At 35.9% G+C, this 19,718-nt stretch overlaps 1 protein-coding gene across 1 annotated transcript in view; it reads left to right on the forward strand.

Annotated features, from left to right (window-relative positions):
- The window catches only part of ADAMTS19 (ADAM metallopeptidase with thrombospondin type 1 motif 19), a 284,954-nt gene that overhangs the window by 177,179 nt on the left and 88,057 nt on the right, over positions 1-19,718 (forward strand). The window contains exons 14-16 of the mRNA XM_060091906.1: positions 6,797-6,924; positions 10,774-10,894; positions 17,573-17,653. Coding sequence (XP_059947889.1) covers positions 6,797-6,924; positions 10,774-10,894; positions 17,573-17,653 — 330 coding nt within the window. The remainder of the gene's footprint in view (positions 1-6,796; positions 6,925-10,773; positions 10,895-17,572; positions 17,654-19,718) is intronic.

Below are 19,718 nucleotides of genomic sequence, written 5' to 3' on the forward strand. Positions count from 1 at the left end.
ATGGGTGTTAGCTCTTCTCTAAATGTTTGATAGAAATCACATGTGAAGCCATCTGCTCCTGGACTTCTGTTTGTTGGAAGATTTTTAATCACATTTTAAATTTCATTACTTGTGATTGGTCTGTTCATATTTTCTATTTCTTCCCGTTTCAGTCTTGGAACATTATACCTTTCTAAGAATTTGTCCATTTCTTCCGGGTCATCCATTTTATTGGCATAGAGTTGTTTGTAGTAGTCTCTTAGGATGCTTTATCTTTCTGCAGTGTCTGTTGTAACTTCTCCTTTTTCATTTCTAATTTTATTGATTTGAGTCCTCTCCCTTTTTCTTGATGAGTCTGGCTAATGGTTTATCAATTTTGTTTATCTTCTCAAAGAACCAGATTTTATTTTTATTGATCTTTGCTATTGTTTTCTTTGTTTCTATTTCATTTATTTCTGATCTGATCTTTATGATTTCTTTCCTTCTGCTAACATTGGGTTTTGTTTGTTCTTCTTTCTTTAGTTCCTTTAGGTGTAAGGTTAGATTGTTTATTTGAGATTTTTCTTGTTTCTTGAGGTAGGCTTGTATAGCTATAAACTTCCCTCTTAGAACTGCTTTTGCCACATCCCATAGGTTTGGATTGTCGTGTTTTCATTGTCATTTGTCTCTAGGTATTTTTTGATTTCCTCTTTGATTTCTTCAGTGATCTTTTGGTTATTTAGTAATGTATTGTTTAGCCTCCATGTGTTTGTGTTTTTTATGATTTTTTCCCTGTAATTGATTTCTAATCTCATAACGTTGTGGTCAGAAAAGATGCTTGATATGATTTCAGTTTTCTTAAATTTATTAAGGCTTGATTTGTGACCCAAGATGTGATCTATCCTGGAGAACGTTCCATGCGCACTTGAGAAGAAAGTGTAATCTGCTGTTTTTGGATGGAATGTCCTATAAATGTCAATTAAATCTATCTGGTCTATTGTGTCATTTAAAGTTTGTGTTTTCTTATTAATTTTCTGTTTGGATGATCTATCCATTGGTGTAAGTGAGGTGTTAAAGTCCCCCACTATTATTGTGTTACTGTCGATTTCCTCTTTTATAGCTGTTAGCATTTGCCTTATGTATTGAGGTGCTCCTATGTTGGGTACATATATATTTATAATTGTTATATCTTCTTCTTGGATTTGTCCCTTGATCATTATGTAGTGGCCTTCCTTGTCTCTTGTAACATTCTTTATTTTAAAGTTTATTTTATCTGATATGAGTATTGCTACTCCAGCTTTCATTTGATTTCCATTTGCATGGGATATCTTTTTCCTTCCCCTCACTTTCAGTCTGCATGTGTCTCTAGGTCTGAAGTGGGTCTCTTGTAGACAGCATATGTATGGGTCTTGTTTTTGTATCCATTCAGGAAACCTGTGTCTTTTGTTGGAGCATTTAATCCATTCACATTTAAGGTAATTATCGATATGTATGTTACTATTATCATTTTCTTAATTGTTTTGGGTTTGTTTTTGTAGGTCCTTTTCTTCTCTTGTGTTTCCCACTTAGAGAAGTTCCTTTGTCATTTGATGTAGAGCTGGTTTGGTGGTGCTGAATTCTCTTTGCTTTTGCTTGTCTGTAAACCTTTTGATTTCTCCATCGAATCAGAATGAGATCCTTGCTGGGTAGAGTAATCTTGGTTATAGGTTCTTCCCTTTCATCACTTTAAGTATATCATGTCACTGCCTTCTGGCTTGTAGAGTTTCTGCTGAGAAATCAGCTGTTAACCTTATGGGAGTTCCCTTTTTTGTTATTTGTTATTTTTCCCTTGCTGCTTCAATAATTTTTCTTTGTTTTTAATTTTTGCCAATTTGATTACTATGTGTCTCAGTGTGTTTCTCCTTAGGTTTATCCTGTATGGGGCTCTCTGCGCTTCCTGGATGTGAGTGGCTATTTCCTTTCCCATGTTAGGGAAGTTTTCGACCATAATCTCTTCAAATATTTTCTCGAGTCCTTTCTCTCTCTTCTCCTTCTGGGACCCCTATAATGCAAATGTTCTTGCATTTAATGTTGTTCCAGAGGTCTCTTAGGTTGTCTTAATTTCTTTTCATTCTTTTTTCTTTATTTTGTCCCGCAGCAGTGAATTCCACCATTCTGTCTTCCAGGTCACTTATCCATTCTTCTGCCTCAGTTATGCTGCTATTGATTCCTTCTAGTGTATTTTTCATTTCAGTTATTGTATTGTTCATCTCTGTTTGTTCTTTTTTTTTTTTTTTTTTGCGGTACACGTGCCTCTCACCGCCGCAGCCCCTCCCACCATGGAGCGCAGGCTCCGGACACGCAGGCTCAGCGGCCATGGCTCACGGGCCCAGCCACTCCACGGCACGCGGGACCCTCCCGGACCGGGGCAAGAACCCGCTTCCCCTGCATCGGCAAGCGGACTCCCAACCACTGCAGCACCAGGAAAGCCCTGTTTGTTTGTTCTTTAATTTTTCTAGATCTTTGTTGAACATTTCTTGCATCGTCTCAATCTTTGCCTCCATTCTTTTTCTGAGGTCCTGGATCATCTTCACTATCATTATTCTGAATTCTTTTTCTGGAAGGTTGCCTATCTCCACTTCATTTAGTTGTTTTTCTGGGGTTTTATCTTGTTCCTTCATCTGTTACATAACCCTCTGCCTTTTCATCTTGTCTATCTTTTTGTGAGTGTGGTTTTTGTTCCACAGGCTCAAGGATTGTAGTTCTTCTTCTGCTATCTCTAACTGTTCTTTATTCCCATGTCCTCATACCTCCTTCAGTCTCAACATAGCCAGAGTGATGCATTTAAAATGTCAGTCATGTCATGTTATTCTTCCATTCAGAAGCCTTCAGTGTCTTACCAGCTCACTAAAAGTCCAAAATTCTTCTAATGGTCTCTAAGGTCCTCAGCTCCCTGGCTTTCTGTTACCCTCTAACTTCAGCTGTACTGTACCCGCATCACACCCTGCCACCCACACTGGCTCCCTTCTGTCTTAGTGCCTTGGAAGTTGTTGTTTTCTCTGGTGAATTACTTTTCCCAGATAGCAGTATGATTCATTCTCTCACCTCCTTCTGATTTTTTCATAAATATTGACTCAGTCCTTTTCCTTCCCCTGCTTTATTCTTTTTTCACAGACCTTATCATCATCGATCATAATATTTTTATTTTACTTGTTTATGCCCCCCCGAATAATAATTGTTAGAGCAAGGGTTGTATTTTATTCATTTCTATCTGTTTAGCACCATATGCAGTATCTGAACAGAGTAGATACTTAATAAATATTTAGTGAAAGAATGATATGTCTTATGGGAATTTTCTGTAGTGACCTATCGTGGCCCCTCTTCTCACTAACGTCCTTCTTGGCATAATCTTACTTATTCACTATGTTTTATTTATCATCCGAATGCTAAAGGAACACAAACATTTATCTCCAGTCTAGATCTCTCTGTCCTGAGCTCCTTACCTGCTTACCCCTATGTTGCATGAACTTGTCCACTCAGCAACCCATTCATCTCTAACTCAACATGGGTCACGTTCAACATACCCCTTCCCCTTTTCCTTTCTCTCATTCCCACCATCTCTCCTCTTACTGTGCTCTCTCATGGAGAATAGCATCATGATCAGCCTCATTACCAAGCTAAGCCAGAATCCTTCTGCCTCAATCTCCATCCCCCTGTAATCAGTCAGCACACCCTATTTGTCCAAACCTTTCTTTGTTTGCCAGCATCTTTGTTCATGATTGCACCATCTCTGACCTGGATTCTTCAAATGGCTTCCTCACTGTCTCTGTGACCCTCCTTCAGCCCCTACTCCTCATTTCAGACAGGCTGGCCTTTTTGAAAGCCAAAACCATCAGTCACTGTGCCAAGGAATACCCTTCCACAAGTCCCGTTGCTGTCAGGACCAATCTCAAACTTCATTACCTGGTTTATAAGGCCATTATTGTGACCTACCCCCTTTAACATCTCTGGCCTCATCTCCATCATTCCCTTCTGTAATCTCCAGCACCGCCAGGCCTAATTTCATTTCATCCTTCAGGTACATCATGTTTTCTTACTTCTGGGCCTATAAATATGCACGTTTCTTGGCACAATATCCTTTCTTTCTCAAGCTTTAATCTCTTTCCCCGTGTATTTACCTTGAAAACTTCTACTGATTTTCTGGACTCAGTTTATGACAAGTTCTCTAGGAAAAAAGAATCCCCCTGATCTTCCATATAGGATACGTACCCCTGCCAAGTACTCCACGAGACCCTGCTGAAGCAGATTTTAATACGTCTCTATTCCCTCTATTGTCTGTGCCTAGTGTACTGTCTGGCAGTTATTAAGCTTCTGATGGATATTTGTTGCATTAATTTAAGTATATAAGTAATATTTTTTCATGGTAAAAATAAAGTCAATATGACAGTTCAAATCCTGAAAATCATCATCTGATCCTGGGTTAATTCTACATCTGCCTCCAACTGGCTGTCTGATTTGATAATATTTACTTCATTTGAGACCTGTTTACTCACATGTGAAATAAGAGATAGGAAACAGGTTCCCTCCAGATTTTAAAAGAAAATCAGAGTTGTGTGGGGGTCAATTTAAAATATTAAAACTGTTGGAAATCACAATTAAGGGAGCTCCTGACTCTTATAAAGTGTTGTTTATCATCAGAATGATCCATAATAGATATTTATATAATTAGCAGGGTACCATTTTTGATAATTCTGTGACATGTATCAATCAAACATGTCAGTCTGTATGATGAATAAAAAACACAACAATAGTTTTTATGTATTAGAGCCATATGGAAGAAATTGAAATATACAAGTCTTTTAAAAACCCCGTTTTTACCGCAAAAAAAAAAAACCCCAAGTTTTCGATACTTTAAAATGCAAGTGGCTATTTCTGTTTTTTTATGTAACACATGGATCTCTGGCTAAGAGAATTAAATATAAGGTATCAATGCAGTAGTGAACATTTATTTTTAGAGAAAAAAAGGTGCATGGCTTTAACATTCAGGTATTTTGCATACTCTGTGCTGAAATTTAGCTGAAATCCATGTTTAATGCATACCTTGGAAAGGGGTGGTCTCTTAAATCAAGACAGAGCCTGCCTGCCAAGTACTGGCATGTTACATGGATCACTATAATGTCACAATCTCAAGGGTGTATTCCAGGAAGGAAGATTGGTATCAAATGTTGATGTCATCTATAAGGCTAAAGTAAGTACAGTAAATTGACAATATGTAAAAGGGGAAATACGACGTTTTTATCTGAGTTCTTGCTTAGAATGTAAACGGAATATTCTAGACTAACTCCTTTCAACATTATTCATATATGTGGTTTGCTCCTCTTTTCAGTGAAAACTCCAGAAAGAGAATAGTGAGGTGTGTGTGTGTGCATGTGTGTGTGTGTATATATGTCACTATTAAAGTGTTGCAATGACAGCAGCTGTTTTTAAGTCCAAAGATATGACATAGTAAGTAGTCATTGAATAAACATAACCTACTTTGAGGTGTGAGAGCACACTGAACTGCTTTATTGCAGCTTATAATGGCATCTTAAAGGAAAATTTCAAAACCATTCACATTAAAGGCCATGGTCCAACACCCCAAAATTGTTCAGAGCAGTATCCAGAAGCCACATGTGAAAACTGTTTGAAATGTTCAATTCTGAAGCCTCATTTAACTGTGTGTCTTCTCTTTGCCAAGTGATACCCTGTTCCATGCCTCTGGCTGTTATTTGGTATTTATAGAATCCCATCAGCGTACGTGGAACTTTACTGAAGACATAAGCGAAGATCAGTGTCAGAGACTGTAAACTATTTTCCATTCTATTTGTATGAGCTTAATAAACAGTGAAGGGCCTGACTGGTGTCAAGCCAATAGAGTAGTAATGTAGCCTGGAAATTGCTCTGAAGTTTCTGATTTGGATAATCCTACTACTGGTGTTACCAAATACTACAGCTCCTCTGCAGGATGCTTAGAAATAGAAACAGCACTTTAAAAATGTTTTGCCACTTTTTGACTGAGCCTAATAGGCAAGTGTTTTAACTCTAACCCTCCTACCTTATTGTTTAAGGAACCACTAAAGGTGACTGCCAGCCATTCAAGAATTCTTTACCTAGAACAGTAGTTCTCACCCTAAACATCAAACATCCCGACATGTTTTCTGAGTAAGCAATGAAGAGTGTGAGTCCCAGCTAGCACTTCAGCAACTGTGCATTCCAGTGGATGTTCTCATGGGATTGTATTGCATTGCTAAACATCCTTGCAATGGAAAATCTTACAAGAATTGTTCGTCTTAGAAGTTCTTCTTTCTCCCTCTAGTAATTTTTCAATTAGAAAATGCCAAATGCATAGGATTTAAAATTAGTGTATTGGAATTTAGAAGTGAGACATCAAGAAAGCCTTCATGAATAAAGTAAATCTTAAATAGGCAGAAATCTGATATGTTCTTAAAATTAAAATGGGTTCATGCCAAAAAGATATGAGTAAAAAATGGGAGTATGCAAAATATTTTTCACGAAGAATGCTTGGTTTGTGTGTGATAGAGGTTTAGTGCCAGAAAATAATAAATGGTACATTTTAAAAATAATTTGAAGACATAATTCTTAAGAAGGAGGTTAATATTCATTGGATACCTATTTTGCTCAGGCATCATCTCATTTACTACTCATAATAACCCTCTAGTATTATATATTCTAGTAGTGCATTACTCAGTTAACATCAGATTATATTTTTTACTCGTAACTGTTCTGAAAAATAAAGCTTGAGGTAAAAATATTTATGGAACAAATTTTGTTCATTTATTTTTATCCACTCTGTATGTAGAAAAACCATGTGCCTTGTTTTGCTCTCCTGTTGGAAAAGAACAGCCTATTCTTCTATCAGAAAAAGTGTTGGATGGAACTTCTTGTGGATATCAAGGATTAGATATCTGTGCAAATGGCAGGTGTCAGGTAAGACATTCCAAAAGGGAGAGTGTATATGCTGAGGGAGGATTGGGGCACCTTCGAGCAGCTGCACAGTACAGTCGAAAGCTCTGCCTCAACTGTGATCTTCAGCAAGTCTGATCTGCTTTGAAAGTCCATTTCTTCATCTGTATAATGAAGGGTTCAGACTAGAAAATATATAATACTCATTACTAGCTGAAAGAATCTGAAATTTTTATTCTGTAACCTACATATTACAGGTGTAAAATTGTGACACTTTGGGCATTCCAGACCAGAAACTCAAGCACTCCAGTTCTCCATGTCTTGTGTCCAAGACTGAGCCATGTGGCAAAAACCTATAAAATCAGTCTTACTACTCAAAGTATCATCAACATTCTTGAATCAGCTGATTTCTAAATGTACAGTCAATTTTTTATTATACTTAAGCATTTCATTTGCCTTTCTATTTCTTTTTAAAAATAATCTCCATCTACTATATGCATTTATGTGCTCTTCTTTATTTATCATTAGAAAGGAGACATTCTGTTAAAATGAATATGAATAGTGTAGTGGAAAGATCAAAGACTAAAGCTTTGAAGTTGCTAGTTACAGGTCTGCCACTGTCTCAGGTTGGCTTCCCCTGGAAGATTAATATGCAGGAAGTTTAATGCCAGGTGATTTCCTGATCAACATGTATGCAGAGGGGGAAGGAGGCAGGACTGAGCACAGGGGGCATTTGGGCTTGGTACAGTCACAAGACGTCAGCTGACCATGTGAGGAGCATTGTGGCTGGGATGGCTCTTCAAAGTTTCCCCATTTGGGGTGAGAAAACCAGACCTTTTTAACCCCCATTATCTACTAGTGCTTGGATACAGGCTGTCCCAGGGGATGAGGGGGATATTATCTTGGGAAACGCAGTTTTCTTTAGTCTAGCCATTTTCTGAACAGGGCTGAAGGCTAAGAGCCATCAGCTGATAAATTTCCCAGGTATGGAAGGAAAATATGTACATCCTTTAGTAATAAAAGAGGTATCTGAGTGGAGGAGGACTGAATCCACGACAGCCACTAAGAAACTGTGTTCTTGGGAAAATCACTTAAAATATGTATGTGTCCATTAATCTATAAAATGAAATAGGCAGGCCAGTGGTCATTGACTTTTTTGTGCAATACACTCCTTTGAGAATTTGATAAAAGTTTTGGTTTCTTCCTATAAAAAACGCATACCTGACCACACATGCACACACACGCATGTGCACACATGCTCCAAAATTTGAAAACAATTACAAGCTATGGATGGATCAATCTGTGGTCCAATAGAAGTCTATAGACTTCTGGATAAAAACTTGGAAACATCGTGAAACTTAAATGCTTTAGCAGCTCTCAGATTCTTTATTTTGCCATCATGCTGTAACATTTAAAGCGTAGAATCATGCAATATAATTGGTATAAGAGACAGTCTTATAATTACGTATTAATTTCCTTTATTATTTAACAGAATATGGCAGTAGCCTGAAATATAATTTTTCATTTGTCTATTTAAAAATCATTGCAATTATTTATCTTTACATATTTTGTTTTCAAAACTGTATGTTATGCAATTAAAACTTTTATCTTTATTTCATTTTATGTAAATGTCAGATTAGTATATGACTTAAACGAATTTATTTTCAAAAGAAATTATTTTCCTAACTCTATATGCCAAATATAATAGCTTACATTGCTGTGCTTTTCACTTAACAGTATTGTGTAAGCCAGATCTTTTATAGAGTCCCTAGGTAAACATAAAAGTAACAGCAACAACAACAAAAAATTCTGCATAAGTGTTATGTGAACCTGATGATTATAATTAAACTTCTGTGAAATGAATTGTAACTTCTGACAGCATTGGAATACTTCAGGATTCTGGCTTTTTAACTAAGATGCTTCATTCGGTCTTTCAGTATAATTAAAAACATGCTTTTTTCTTTCTGACAACCCTCTGTATACTGGGTTTGGCGAGAGTGTTTTATTTTATCATAAAACATACAGCATTGAAGTTGAATGTAGAATTCTAAACTTGGTGAGTGGACTAAGGAGGGCAATTGAAAATAGACAGCTTTCTCCTGGTGACCCAATTTGGCCCCCTGGCATTTCTATCCTGGAAAAGGATAGAGAAAACTCTCCTCTGTATTATCATGGTACCTGCCAGTCTCCAGCCTGCCAGTGGTACTTCAAGTACCTGCCACCAGTTAAACAGTACTGTCTTTTCCAAGTCATTCATCCTCAACTTTTAGAGTTATGTGAGCATATTTTGATAAGTGTGGATACTTGAGACTACCAGTTTACAAAATACTAACTCTTTGATTCTTATTTCAAGCTTACGTGATTATTGAGCCATGGCATTACGCCTATCCCTGCCTTTTATTTTAGATTTTACAAACTTACACTATCCCAGTTACAAGGGTTACAAAAAACTAAGAGACAACTAGGTACTAATTTATTCAATCATTTAACTACTATTTATCAAGTTTATTATATTTGCTGAGAAACAAGTCGGATGCTAGGGATAGAGCAATAAAGGCACTTTTTATCATTTCAGAATCACTCTAAACTCTACTCTAAATTTTCTCCTCATTTGTACATGAAGGAGAGACTTTTTCTTTAACCCCAGGACTCTCAGGTCTTTTCATGGCTCCTGATCAGTGAACTCCGGCCATATCTTTGTTGTATTTTGAGAATTTCCTGTGGTGGCCACCTCTTTCATCCAGAAACATTCTCTTCATTTCTCCCTGAATAAGCTTTGATTCGCTGGTCAGAGTTCTCCACTATTGCATTGTTTTGTCTACTTCTTGACACTGATACACACCCTCTTGACTAAGGGAAAGGATGCTGTATTATGCAGGTTTAATGTGATTTTTGCTTTCTTGGGATATTCATCCTGCAGCTGCATTTTATAACCTGCTCCTTCCCAAACCCAACACCACCGACACCAACCACAGAAAAAGACCCTGTTTTTTTTTTCTGTTTTATGTGATATTTTAAATTTTTATTTAAATAATTGTAACTTGTTATAAATGGATATAACATCAGTCAGTCTTGCAGCTTCTTCTTGATTAGCGGTGATGGTATAATTCTACCATTTATTTCTGACAGTACAGACATATTAACTTATGCACTTTGAGTATGCACAACTTTGCAAAATATCATATTTTCTGAACATCAAAGGGAGACCAACATTATTCACTAGAAAAGAGTCAGTGATTTAATCTAAGAAGATTCATATTGACATCATTCTTCTGGGAACATATAAAAATTAATTATCCCACTGTTACTGTTTTCTTATAGCAACCATAGGTTGTGAGCAGTTCTTACTCACTCATGTGTTAGATGCCAAAGAAGATGGGGATAGAAGTTTATTGGTGAACTGTAATGAATGTAAACATTTATATTTGGTTTCTACAAAGTTAATATTTAATACTCAGCATCTGCTCTTCAACCACTTTAGGAGTGAAGCCATCCATCCATACAGTGAAGCCTATCTGTTCTATGTTGAGTAGAATGAATTAGATTAATCATGTTATATTTAATAGAAATGTGATTTCCTTTGGGATTTATGTAAATTGCATTTGTCTCAATATTAGATTTCCAAATTGCTTTAGGATACCATTTAATTCTTAATATAAGAAAAATACTTTTATCACTACCCTACTTTGGACAATTTACTGACGGTATTATTTGACATGAGCTTACTGTATTAGTTTGCACCAGAGAATATGGCATTTTATTAGTTTGTCAAATAAATATGTCTAGTTTGTAGAGACTAGGTTTGTCCTAAAGTAGTGGTTAAAAAAAGAAGAAAAAGTTCACTTTATGATGTACTGTCATTCTCTATTGCAGAAAGTTGGCTGTGATGGTTTATTAGGGTCTCTTGCAAGGGAAGATCATTGTGGTGTATGCAATGGCAATGGAAAATCATGCAAAATCATTAAAGGAGATTTTAATCACACCAGAGGAGCAGGTGATTTTTTTTTTTTTTCAATGTTAACAATCCAAATAATCTCTGGGGACAGATTACATTGAACTTAACTTAGAAATGACAGTTCTGATTCTGTTGAAGACTTTTGTAATGGATATTGAATGATTTTTTGCAATGACATACAGTACATGTGATATGAGCCAGAATTCTAACAAGTCCATTTCCCAGTACTGAAAACATGAAGTCATTTGTTGTGCATTTAATAAATTGGAGCAGCAAGGGAATAATCTAATTTGCATTGGCTAATGTTATCAGGTTTCTACAGACCTTATCCTCCAATGCAAATTATTGATGTCTAACAGAGAATAATGATTTATAACAGCCTGAAGCAAATATTGAGAGTATTAGTCTTCAGGTTTTCAGCTTTCCATTTTCTTTATTTTTTTTCCCAATGTTTTTGCTAAATTCAAAAGGAATTAATTTTTTAAAACAGAGAGTCTATAGCAATGTAGCATGTTGGAAACTATAACAGGGAGTCAGAAGATGTGGGCTGATGTTCCAGATATATTAAGAGAGGGAACATGTCCTCTCGTTGTCTTTCCTCATCTATAAATACTAATACTCAGGGGATATGAGGATGAACTGATGATGATTGATCTGTGTAGTGTGAATTTTAAGGTGATCCACAACAAAAGTGATATTATCTGTACAGAAATATAATAACCCACAAATAAGCTTTATATACAGAAAATGCTTTATACTGAAGCCCTCAAGCTTACGGAGAGGAAGCAAACATTTCTATGTTTAAGTTAGTGTCTTACCTAGACACCTATCTATTGAACTATCTTAGTATTTATGATTATATTTTCATTATCATTCATATTCTTACATTACATACATCAACGTTTTCTTTTTTACATTTCTTGTTCAAATACCAAGACCTGACTTAAAAATATGTATTTGTTTTGATACAAAGAATAAGCCATTTATATTTGAATAATCAAGAAGACTGAGTTCATTCTAGATTTTTAAAAGTCCTTCAGAAAAGAAAATTAGACACAGCCCTCGAAAGCTGAATATAACCTTTTTCTAGGCCCCAGCAGAGTAAAAGATAAGTGAGTTTGAAGAACTTGAAGCCTAAAAATAACTAAGGCCCAGGGTAAATTGCAGATCAAAATCTCAACCTCCAAAGCTGTGAAAAAAGGTGACAGGTCCTACAAGTCAAAATCTGTCAGAACTCATTTAGAATAGTCAGACAGAGCTGTAACAGGCTCTTATACTTTCGCCTAAGTGCAATTATAATAAGCTTTTCAGCCTGATTGTGATGGGAGACGTTTTTATAGTGCAGAAGTTCAAATCAAGTCTGAAAGACTGAAGAGATTAAAAGACACTAGAATTTTTGAAAACTATTCCTGCATAGTTATTTAATTTGCACGGAAACAGTTCACTGAAGAATACCGATGCACTGGTACCTTTTTCTTAGTTGTAATTTTTTAAACTAAGCATTGACAACAGAAATAACAGTTAAAAATCAGTAATGAGGTTCATTCTGACTGCAGTTAGGTGGATACATTTTTCCCCCAGATTCCTAATTCAAACCTCCTTTGTTTTTATTGCACTTCAATTTCTACTTTTGTTTATTAGTTTGTTTGTAAGTTATATTAATGGCATGTGTTATTTGGAAAATGTCTAAAATGCCTACGATATTGGGAATATCAGAGACTAATAATGTTACTTCCTTACAACAATCTGTCTTCCTTGAAACTCTCTGCTAGTTTAACATTGCTTACAGGGAAGAGACTAGAATTCTTAACTTGGACCATAGGGCCCTGTATGGTGTTGTTCCTACTTGTCTCTCTGGTATCATCTCACACCAAGGTCACTTTCCTTCTCTAAGCTGCAGCCACCAGATCTGTTACAGATGCTCAAACTGACCATGCTCCCTCTAGCACCTTGCATTTAAAAATATTGTTCTGTTAGCTTCCCCTTAGCTTTGCCTGGTGAATTCCTAGATGTCATTTAGATCTCAGTTCAAATGTCACTTCTTCAATAAAGTGTTCCCTGAACAACCTCTATCTCCTATCACCAACTAGTTTAGTGATTCTTACCATATTTGTATCTGTACAGTTCAGTTGTATGGTAATTTTCTAATTTTACACCCTTTGATCTTTCCTGCTAGACTTTAAAGATCAGTGAGGAAAAGTATCATGGCTACTGTCGTTCAATACCCTATTCCCAATGACCAGTATAGTGTGTGATCCATTAACATTTGTTAATTTAATTAATAATGAAACATTACATTGTTACGACTTTAAAATATACAAATCTGTATGAGTCCTTAATTATATCGTGGGCTTCATTTTCTTGTGACTTTAGGAATGTGGTATTCATTTCTCTTGAGACAATTTTATCCTTGTAGTTTATGGACTTCCTAAAATTTCTTGAAGGAATTGTAGCCTTATTTGGTCCAGTTGGCCATGCACACTGTATATATTGTATGAGTAACATGTGCAGACACATGTGGATGTTTTCAATCCCTGTGCTCTATTTAGAGTTTGCTAAATCATTTTTGTTGGAGCTAGAAAATCAACTTAAGAAGAGAATTCTTTTTCCTTAGTACATTTATCATGTCTTTCGTTGTAACTTGCCTGGCCAGGGGATAATTTTTTAAGGGATTTTTTAAGGTAAGTTGTGTATTTGGCCACTTGTGCAACTATATAGTTATCAATCTACATTTAGAAGAAGGTGGGCATAAAATCTGTTATTCCTAGTACAAGAGATGATGATACTAATCCTGTACAAGGAACACATGCTTTTAGGATTTTTATTTGTATGTTTGCCACAGCAATAAGAGAGTCATAGTGTCATGTATTCTACCCTGTGAAATAGTAGCAGCAGGCCATAGCTGGAATCAGACAGATCTGAGTTCAAACCTTGCGTCAGCTAATTACTAACAAGGAAGTCTTGGAAAAGGCAGGTTTTTTTTTCTCTACCTTTATTTTCCAATCTATTAAATATCTACCTTGGATGGTATCATTATGGCTAAATGAAATAATTTACATAAATTATCTATAATTGTGACTAGCACATAGCAGTTGTTCAAAATGTGGCATTTATCATTAATACTACCGAGAAGATAATGATTACTTTGGGCGTTTTAAGGTGGCTGATTAAGAATGGGATCTCTGGTTATAAAATAGGATCTTCCTATGTACAAAGCAAACTGTCCAATGTGAGGATCAGATTTATGACCTTGACATCACAGGCTTTATTTCAACTTCTGAGCTCAGCAGTAGCCACTCGTATATTCACTTCTTTTAAAAATGTGCATTCTCAATTGTGCTAAATGGCTTATTTACAGAAAAATATCTAGAGCCTCAGTCTTTGGCTATCCCTCTTCAAATGTCTTTGCTTAATATTTTTCTTCCTCTCTTTCTTCTTTAAACTTAGTCTAACTCACCTGTCCTCCAAGCCTTTTCAATTGAATAATAGAGAATTTCTCTATATTATATATTGCTCTATATTGCTCTGTACTATCTATAGTATATAGATATAACTATAAACTTATACGTAACTGTTGTCAGATACCTCTGGGTTTACTGCTAAACTCAAACAGGAATTTACAGTTACTACCTCTCCTCTACTTTCCTCTATCTACTCTTCTTTTTCAACATCCTGAAACTTATCATCTTCTCCAAACACATTACTAAATTTATTTGCTCAGAGATGAACAGTTACCTCTTGATTGTGACATCCAATGGACTCTCCTTGGTCACCTTTCTCTTTGATGTCTGTACAGCTTTTTGCACCAACAATTCTTTTTAAAATACTCTAATTCATAAGATCCTACTACATCAAAATAGCCAGATCTCTACCTCTCATGATCATTCCTCCTCTGTATTCTTTCCTAATTTTTTTTTCAGTTTCTCTGTTAAAAACCATAGGGCTTCCCTGGTGGCACAATGGTTAAGAATCTGCCTGCCAATGCAGGAGACATGGGTTTGAGCCCTGGTCCAGGAAGATCCCACATGCTGCAGAGCAGCTAAGCCCATGCACCACAACTACTGAGCCTGCACTCTAGAGCCCGCGAGCCACAACTACTGAGCCTGCGTGCCTAGAGTCCATGCTCTGCAACAAGAGAAGCCACCACAGTGAGAAGCCCACACACCGCAACAAAGAGTGGCCCCCACTCGCTACAACTAGAGAAAGCCCGCACACCGCAATGAAGACCCAATGCAGCCAAAAATAAATTAATTAAATTAATTAATTTTTAAAAAAAAAAACATATAACTGTCACCGAGGTTGAATCCTTGACTTCTCCTGTCTCTCAGTTTTCTCCGTTAACTCCCATGGCTTAAATTACTGCCTCACAAAGGTACTTCAACAGGCTGACCTTTCCCTGGAGTTCCAGAAGTTCCAGAGTTCTTACTGGATATTTTTACTAGTGTATTATACTGTTTTGTTAAAAACAAATTGCAAAGCCAAACGTCAGATTATTGCCCAAACTTGACTTCCATGTTCCTATAAATGATGGCTGCATTTGCACATAAGTAATAATGAAGAATTGTGTTCAATGTTTATTTTCCCACTTTCTATTGGTTCTCAAATTCAGAATTTGTTTTCTTTACTATGCCTTCTGGTTTTTCTACCTTAGCCTCTAGCACTCCTGGATTTTTACGTTAGCCTCCTGACACTGTTATCTACAGCTATATCGCTGGGCATCTTGCATACTGCTGTCAGATAAAGCCTCTCCAAACCAGTATCTAACTACCACATTCCTTGCCGTAGAATGTTCAGTAGCTTCAAATGGATAAATTCAGTGTCCTGGGCATGCATTTAAACTCTCCTAATATAGCCAAATTCTTACACCTTCTCATTCTGTCAGAATTATTATATTTATGTGGTCCTAAAAATACCACTTACTATGTTACTTTTCTTTACATTCAGTGAACTCATTCTTTTTCTGTATGTAGTTGACTCTTAAATAACAAAGGTTTGAACTGCATGGGTCCACTTATATGTGGATTTTTTAAAATAGTAAATACTATATTACTACACGACCTGCAGTTGTTCGAATCTACGGACATGGAACCACGGATACAGAGGGTTCACTATTTATTATACTCAGATTTTTTACTGCCCTTAACCTCTGCATTGTTCAAGGGTCACTTGTATATCCAAATTCTATCCATTCTTCAAAGAGTTAATCTGTTTGCTTCTTTATGAAGCTTTCCTTGACTATATGAAATGTTCTCTCCTCTGAATCATTGTGACTCCTGCTGATGCCAGTGTTTCTCAAACATAAGTAATGTATATAACCACTTAAAAGAAAAAAAGGAAAAAAATCCCACTTCTGTGAGTTAAAATAGCAGCAAAACTTTTGAGTATTGATGTGATCAGAGAAGGGGGACAGTTGAAACAACATTGATTTACATTCTTCAGCAGGGAATTAAACATTATTTTGAATATGACCTTTTTAACATAAATTTGGAAGTTTTATTTAACTCATTTTTATGTAAGATATTTGTGCCTTGACTTTCTAATTCAATTATAAGCTCATTGAGTACACAGACCTTCTTACCTTACTTCAATATACCAATAGACAGTAAACATTTGTTTCCATTTTCATTGCTGCATATTGTGTTCATGTAACAAAGTGGAAGTGTTTGTATGATTTGGTATTACTAAAAATGGTTAAATTGAGTAAGTAGTATTTGCTAATGGGAATGTTGATTTGAAAAGCACAGACCTCTAATCCCAGGCACTGCCACCAGGTGGGGTGTCTGTTACCTTTTGGTAAACACCAAATAATTGTCAACAGTTTCGGGAATTTGAATTATTGATCAACAGGAGACAACTCTGGGATTAGCTGTTATACCTTTTTAACATAACTTTGAAATTAGACTTTTATCAGGGCTGTATGTAGCTACCCAGAAGTACTAAGAAGACTATTAAATGTTATTTTACTATAATTTTAAAGCATAACTATTCAGCCAAAAGTTGGCATCTGCTGTCTTTTCTGCACCAAATGAAGTCTTGATTTTGACTTTTTATGCACACTTTCTCTTCTATCCAGCTTTATCTTACCGTCTTATTTCACTTCAAGCATTACATTCCTAACCACTGCTGAAGAATATTTCCTAAGAAACACCTAATTGAATCTTGCTCCTAGCCATCTGACACCTTCCAGGGTGACACCCGATTGCTTGGTGTGGCCCTACACTTCTCTCCAGCCCCAGATTCAAAACCCTTGGTTAATCTTCCAGAGAGGGCTTGGTCTCTCTTGTCTTATACTCAACTACTTCAGGGACCAGACATCCGCCATCTGTATGCTCTCCAGCTGTGTTTGCTCCTTCCCCCCATTTTCTAACTTAAAGGAGTTCCATGAGCAGAACTTAAGGTTATTTGCTCTGTTCCAAGATTCACTGTGTTTCTAACCAGGCTGTCCCATTGTGCTTTTTTCTCACCTCATAATTCATAAGCTGTCAGGGAGCTTTACAGTCACCTACTTACTCTTGATAGCATTGTATTCTCAACGTTTTTCCAAGAAACTTCTCCACTTGAACTTATGACAGCTTTTATACATAATTTTTTTCTTTACATAGGTATTGAAGTATCACAGCAAAAGCCAAAACCAAAAGAGAAATAGGGCAAGTCAATGAAGAAAAGAGGAATTACAAAAAACTCAAGATGTATTTCACGTTTTATTGATTCTTACAGGTTATGTAGAAGTGTTGGTGATACCTGCTGGAGCAAGAAGAATCAAAATTGTGGAGGAAAAGCCGGCACACAGCTACTTAGGTAACCTGTGTTACAGACACAGAGCCCATGCAAGTCTGAGCTTAGCTGCCCTGCCCTGAGAGTGCTCTTATGACCAAGACGTCAGTGTGTTTCTAGTTACATGTTTGAAATTCCCAGGAAGCACCTCTTGTCATATCAAGTAGGAATTTTTTCCTTCCCTCCCAGGGGCTTCCCAGGAGCAAAAGCAATCTGGTTGTCTCTGTGTTTGGTGGGGGTGGGTGTTATAAATTCCTTCCGCATATTAGTCCATGTTAGGAAACAAACACTCATTGGGGGATTTGGGTATGTTTTATTTCATATATATATATATATATATATATATATATTTAATAAATATATTTATTTCATATATGCATGAACATAAATGTATACATATTCATGTTTACTGCATGTGCAAATGCATACATCAATGTGTGTGTATATATATAATGATTGCTCTATAACTTGGAAATCTTGTGGATTCTTAAAAAATTTCTATGTACTAAAAGGACTTCCCCTTTTAATGGAAGACAATGCTGTCTTTTGCATCACTTCAGGTGTACTCATCTATGAAGAAAGTATTTTTTAAAAAATTTTTAATAGAAAAAGTTGACTTGCAATATTATGTAGTTTCAGGTATACTGCATAGTGCTTTGACATGTGCATACGTTATGAAATGGTCACCACCATAAGTCTAGTAACCATCTGTTCCCAAACGAAGTTATTACAATGTTATTGACCATATTCCTTTTGCTGTATATGACAGGACCTTGACTTGCTAATTTCATTACTGGAGGTTTTTACCTCTTCCTACCCTTCACCTATTTCATGTACCCCCCGCCCTCTCCCTCTGGCAGTCACCCCTTTATATCTAAGAGTTTCTTTTTATTTTGTTTGTTTTTCTTGTCTGACTGCTATGGCTAGGACTTGCAATACTATGTGGAATGAAAGTGGTGAGAGTGGGCATCTTTATCTTGTTCCTGATCCTAGAGGAAATGCTTTCACCTATTCACCATTGAGTATGATGTTGGCTGTGGTTTTGTCATATCTGGCCTTTATTACATTGAGGTATATTCCCTCTATACCCACTTCATTGAAAGTTTTTTTTATCATGAATGTTGAATTTCATAAAAAGCTTTTTCTGCACCTATTGAGATGATTATATGATTTTTATTCCTCAGTTTGTTTACATGATGTATCACATTGATTGATTTGTGGATATTGAACCATTCTTGCAACTCTGGGATAAACCTCACTTAATCATGGTGTACTATCCTTTTAATGTATTGTTGAATTTGATTTTCTAATATTTCGTTGAGGAGTTTTGGATCTATATTCATCAGGGATATTGGCCTGTAATTTTCTTTTTTTCTGGTATCTCTGTGTAGTTTTGGTATCAAGGCAATTCTGGCCTCACAGAATGAATTTTAAACTGTTCCTTTCTCTTCAATTTTGGGGAATAGTTTGAGAAGAATAGACATTAACTCTTCTTTAAATGTTTGGTAGATTCACCTGTGGAGCTGTCTGGTCCTTGACTTTTGTTTATTGGGAGTATTTTGATTACCGAATCAATTTCATTACTGGTAATTGGTATTTCATACTTTCTATTTCTTCCTGATTCAGTCTCGGGATGTTGCACATTTCCAGGAATTTATTCATTGCTTATAGGTTGTCCAATTTATTGATGTATAATTATTCATAGTAATCTCTTATGATCCTCTGTATTTCTCTGGTGTTAATTGTAACTTTCTTTTCATTTATGATTTTATTTAATTGGGCCCTTGAGAAAGTATTTTTAAATTTTTAAGTAGTGCTTCTGGAAAAAAAATTCTATCAGCTATTTTAATTAGGCCAGTTAATGATTTTTAAATATATGAAAGAAAATATTATGTTGTCAAAATACATATTGCTTATAAATTAATATTTCAAACTAATTAAGTCATATAAAATGATCTTTCATAGTCATGGCATCCACAGATAGAAGTATGTAAGGTGATATGCTGGAAAAAGAGTAAATATTATCCCAGAATTTAAACATTGTATTTATATTATTTTTTTAATTTTTATATCTTTATTTTATATTGGA

This window comes from Mesoplodon densirostris, chromosome 3 (genome assembly GCF_025265405.1).
Source record: "Mesoplodon densirostris isolate mMesDen1 chromosome 3, mMesDen1 primary haplotype, whole genome shotgun sequence".
Taxonomy (NCBI): Eukaryota; Metazoa; Chordata; class Mammalia; order Artiodactyla; family Ziphiidae; genus Mesoplodon; species Mesoplodon densirostris.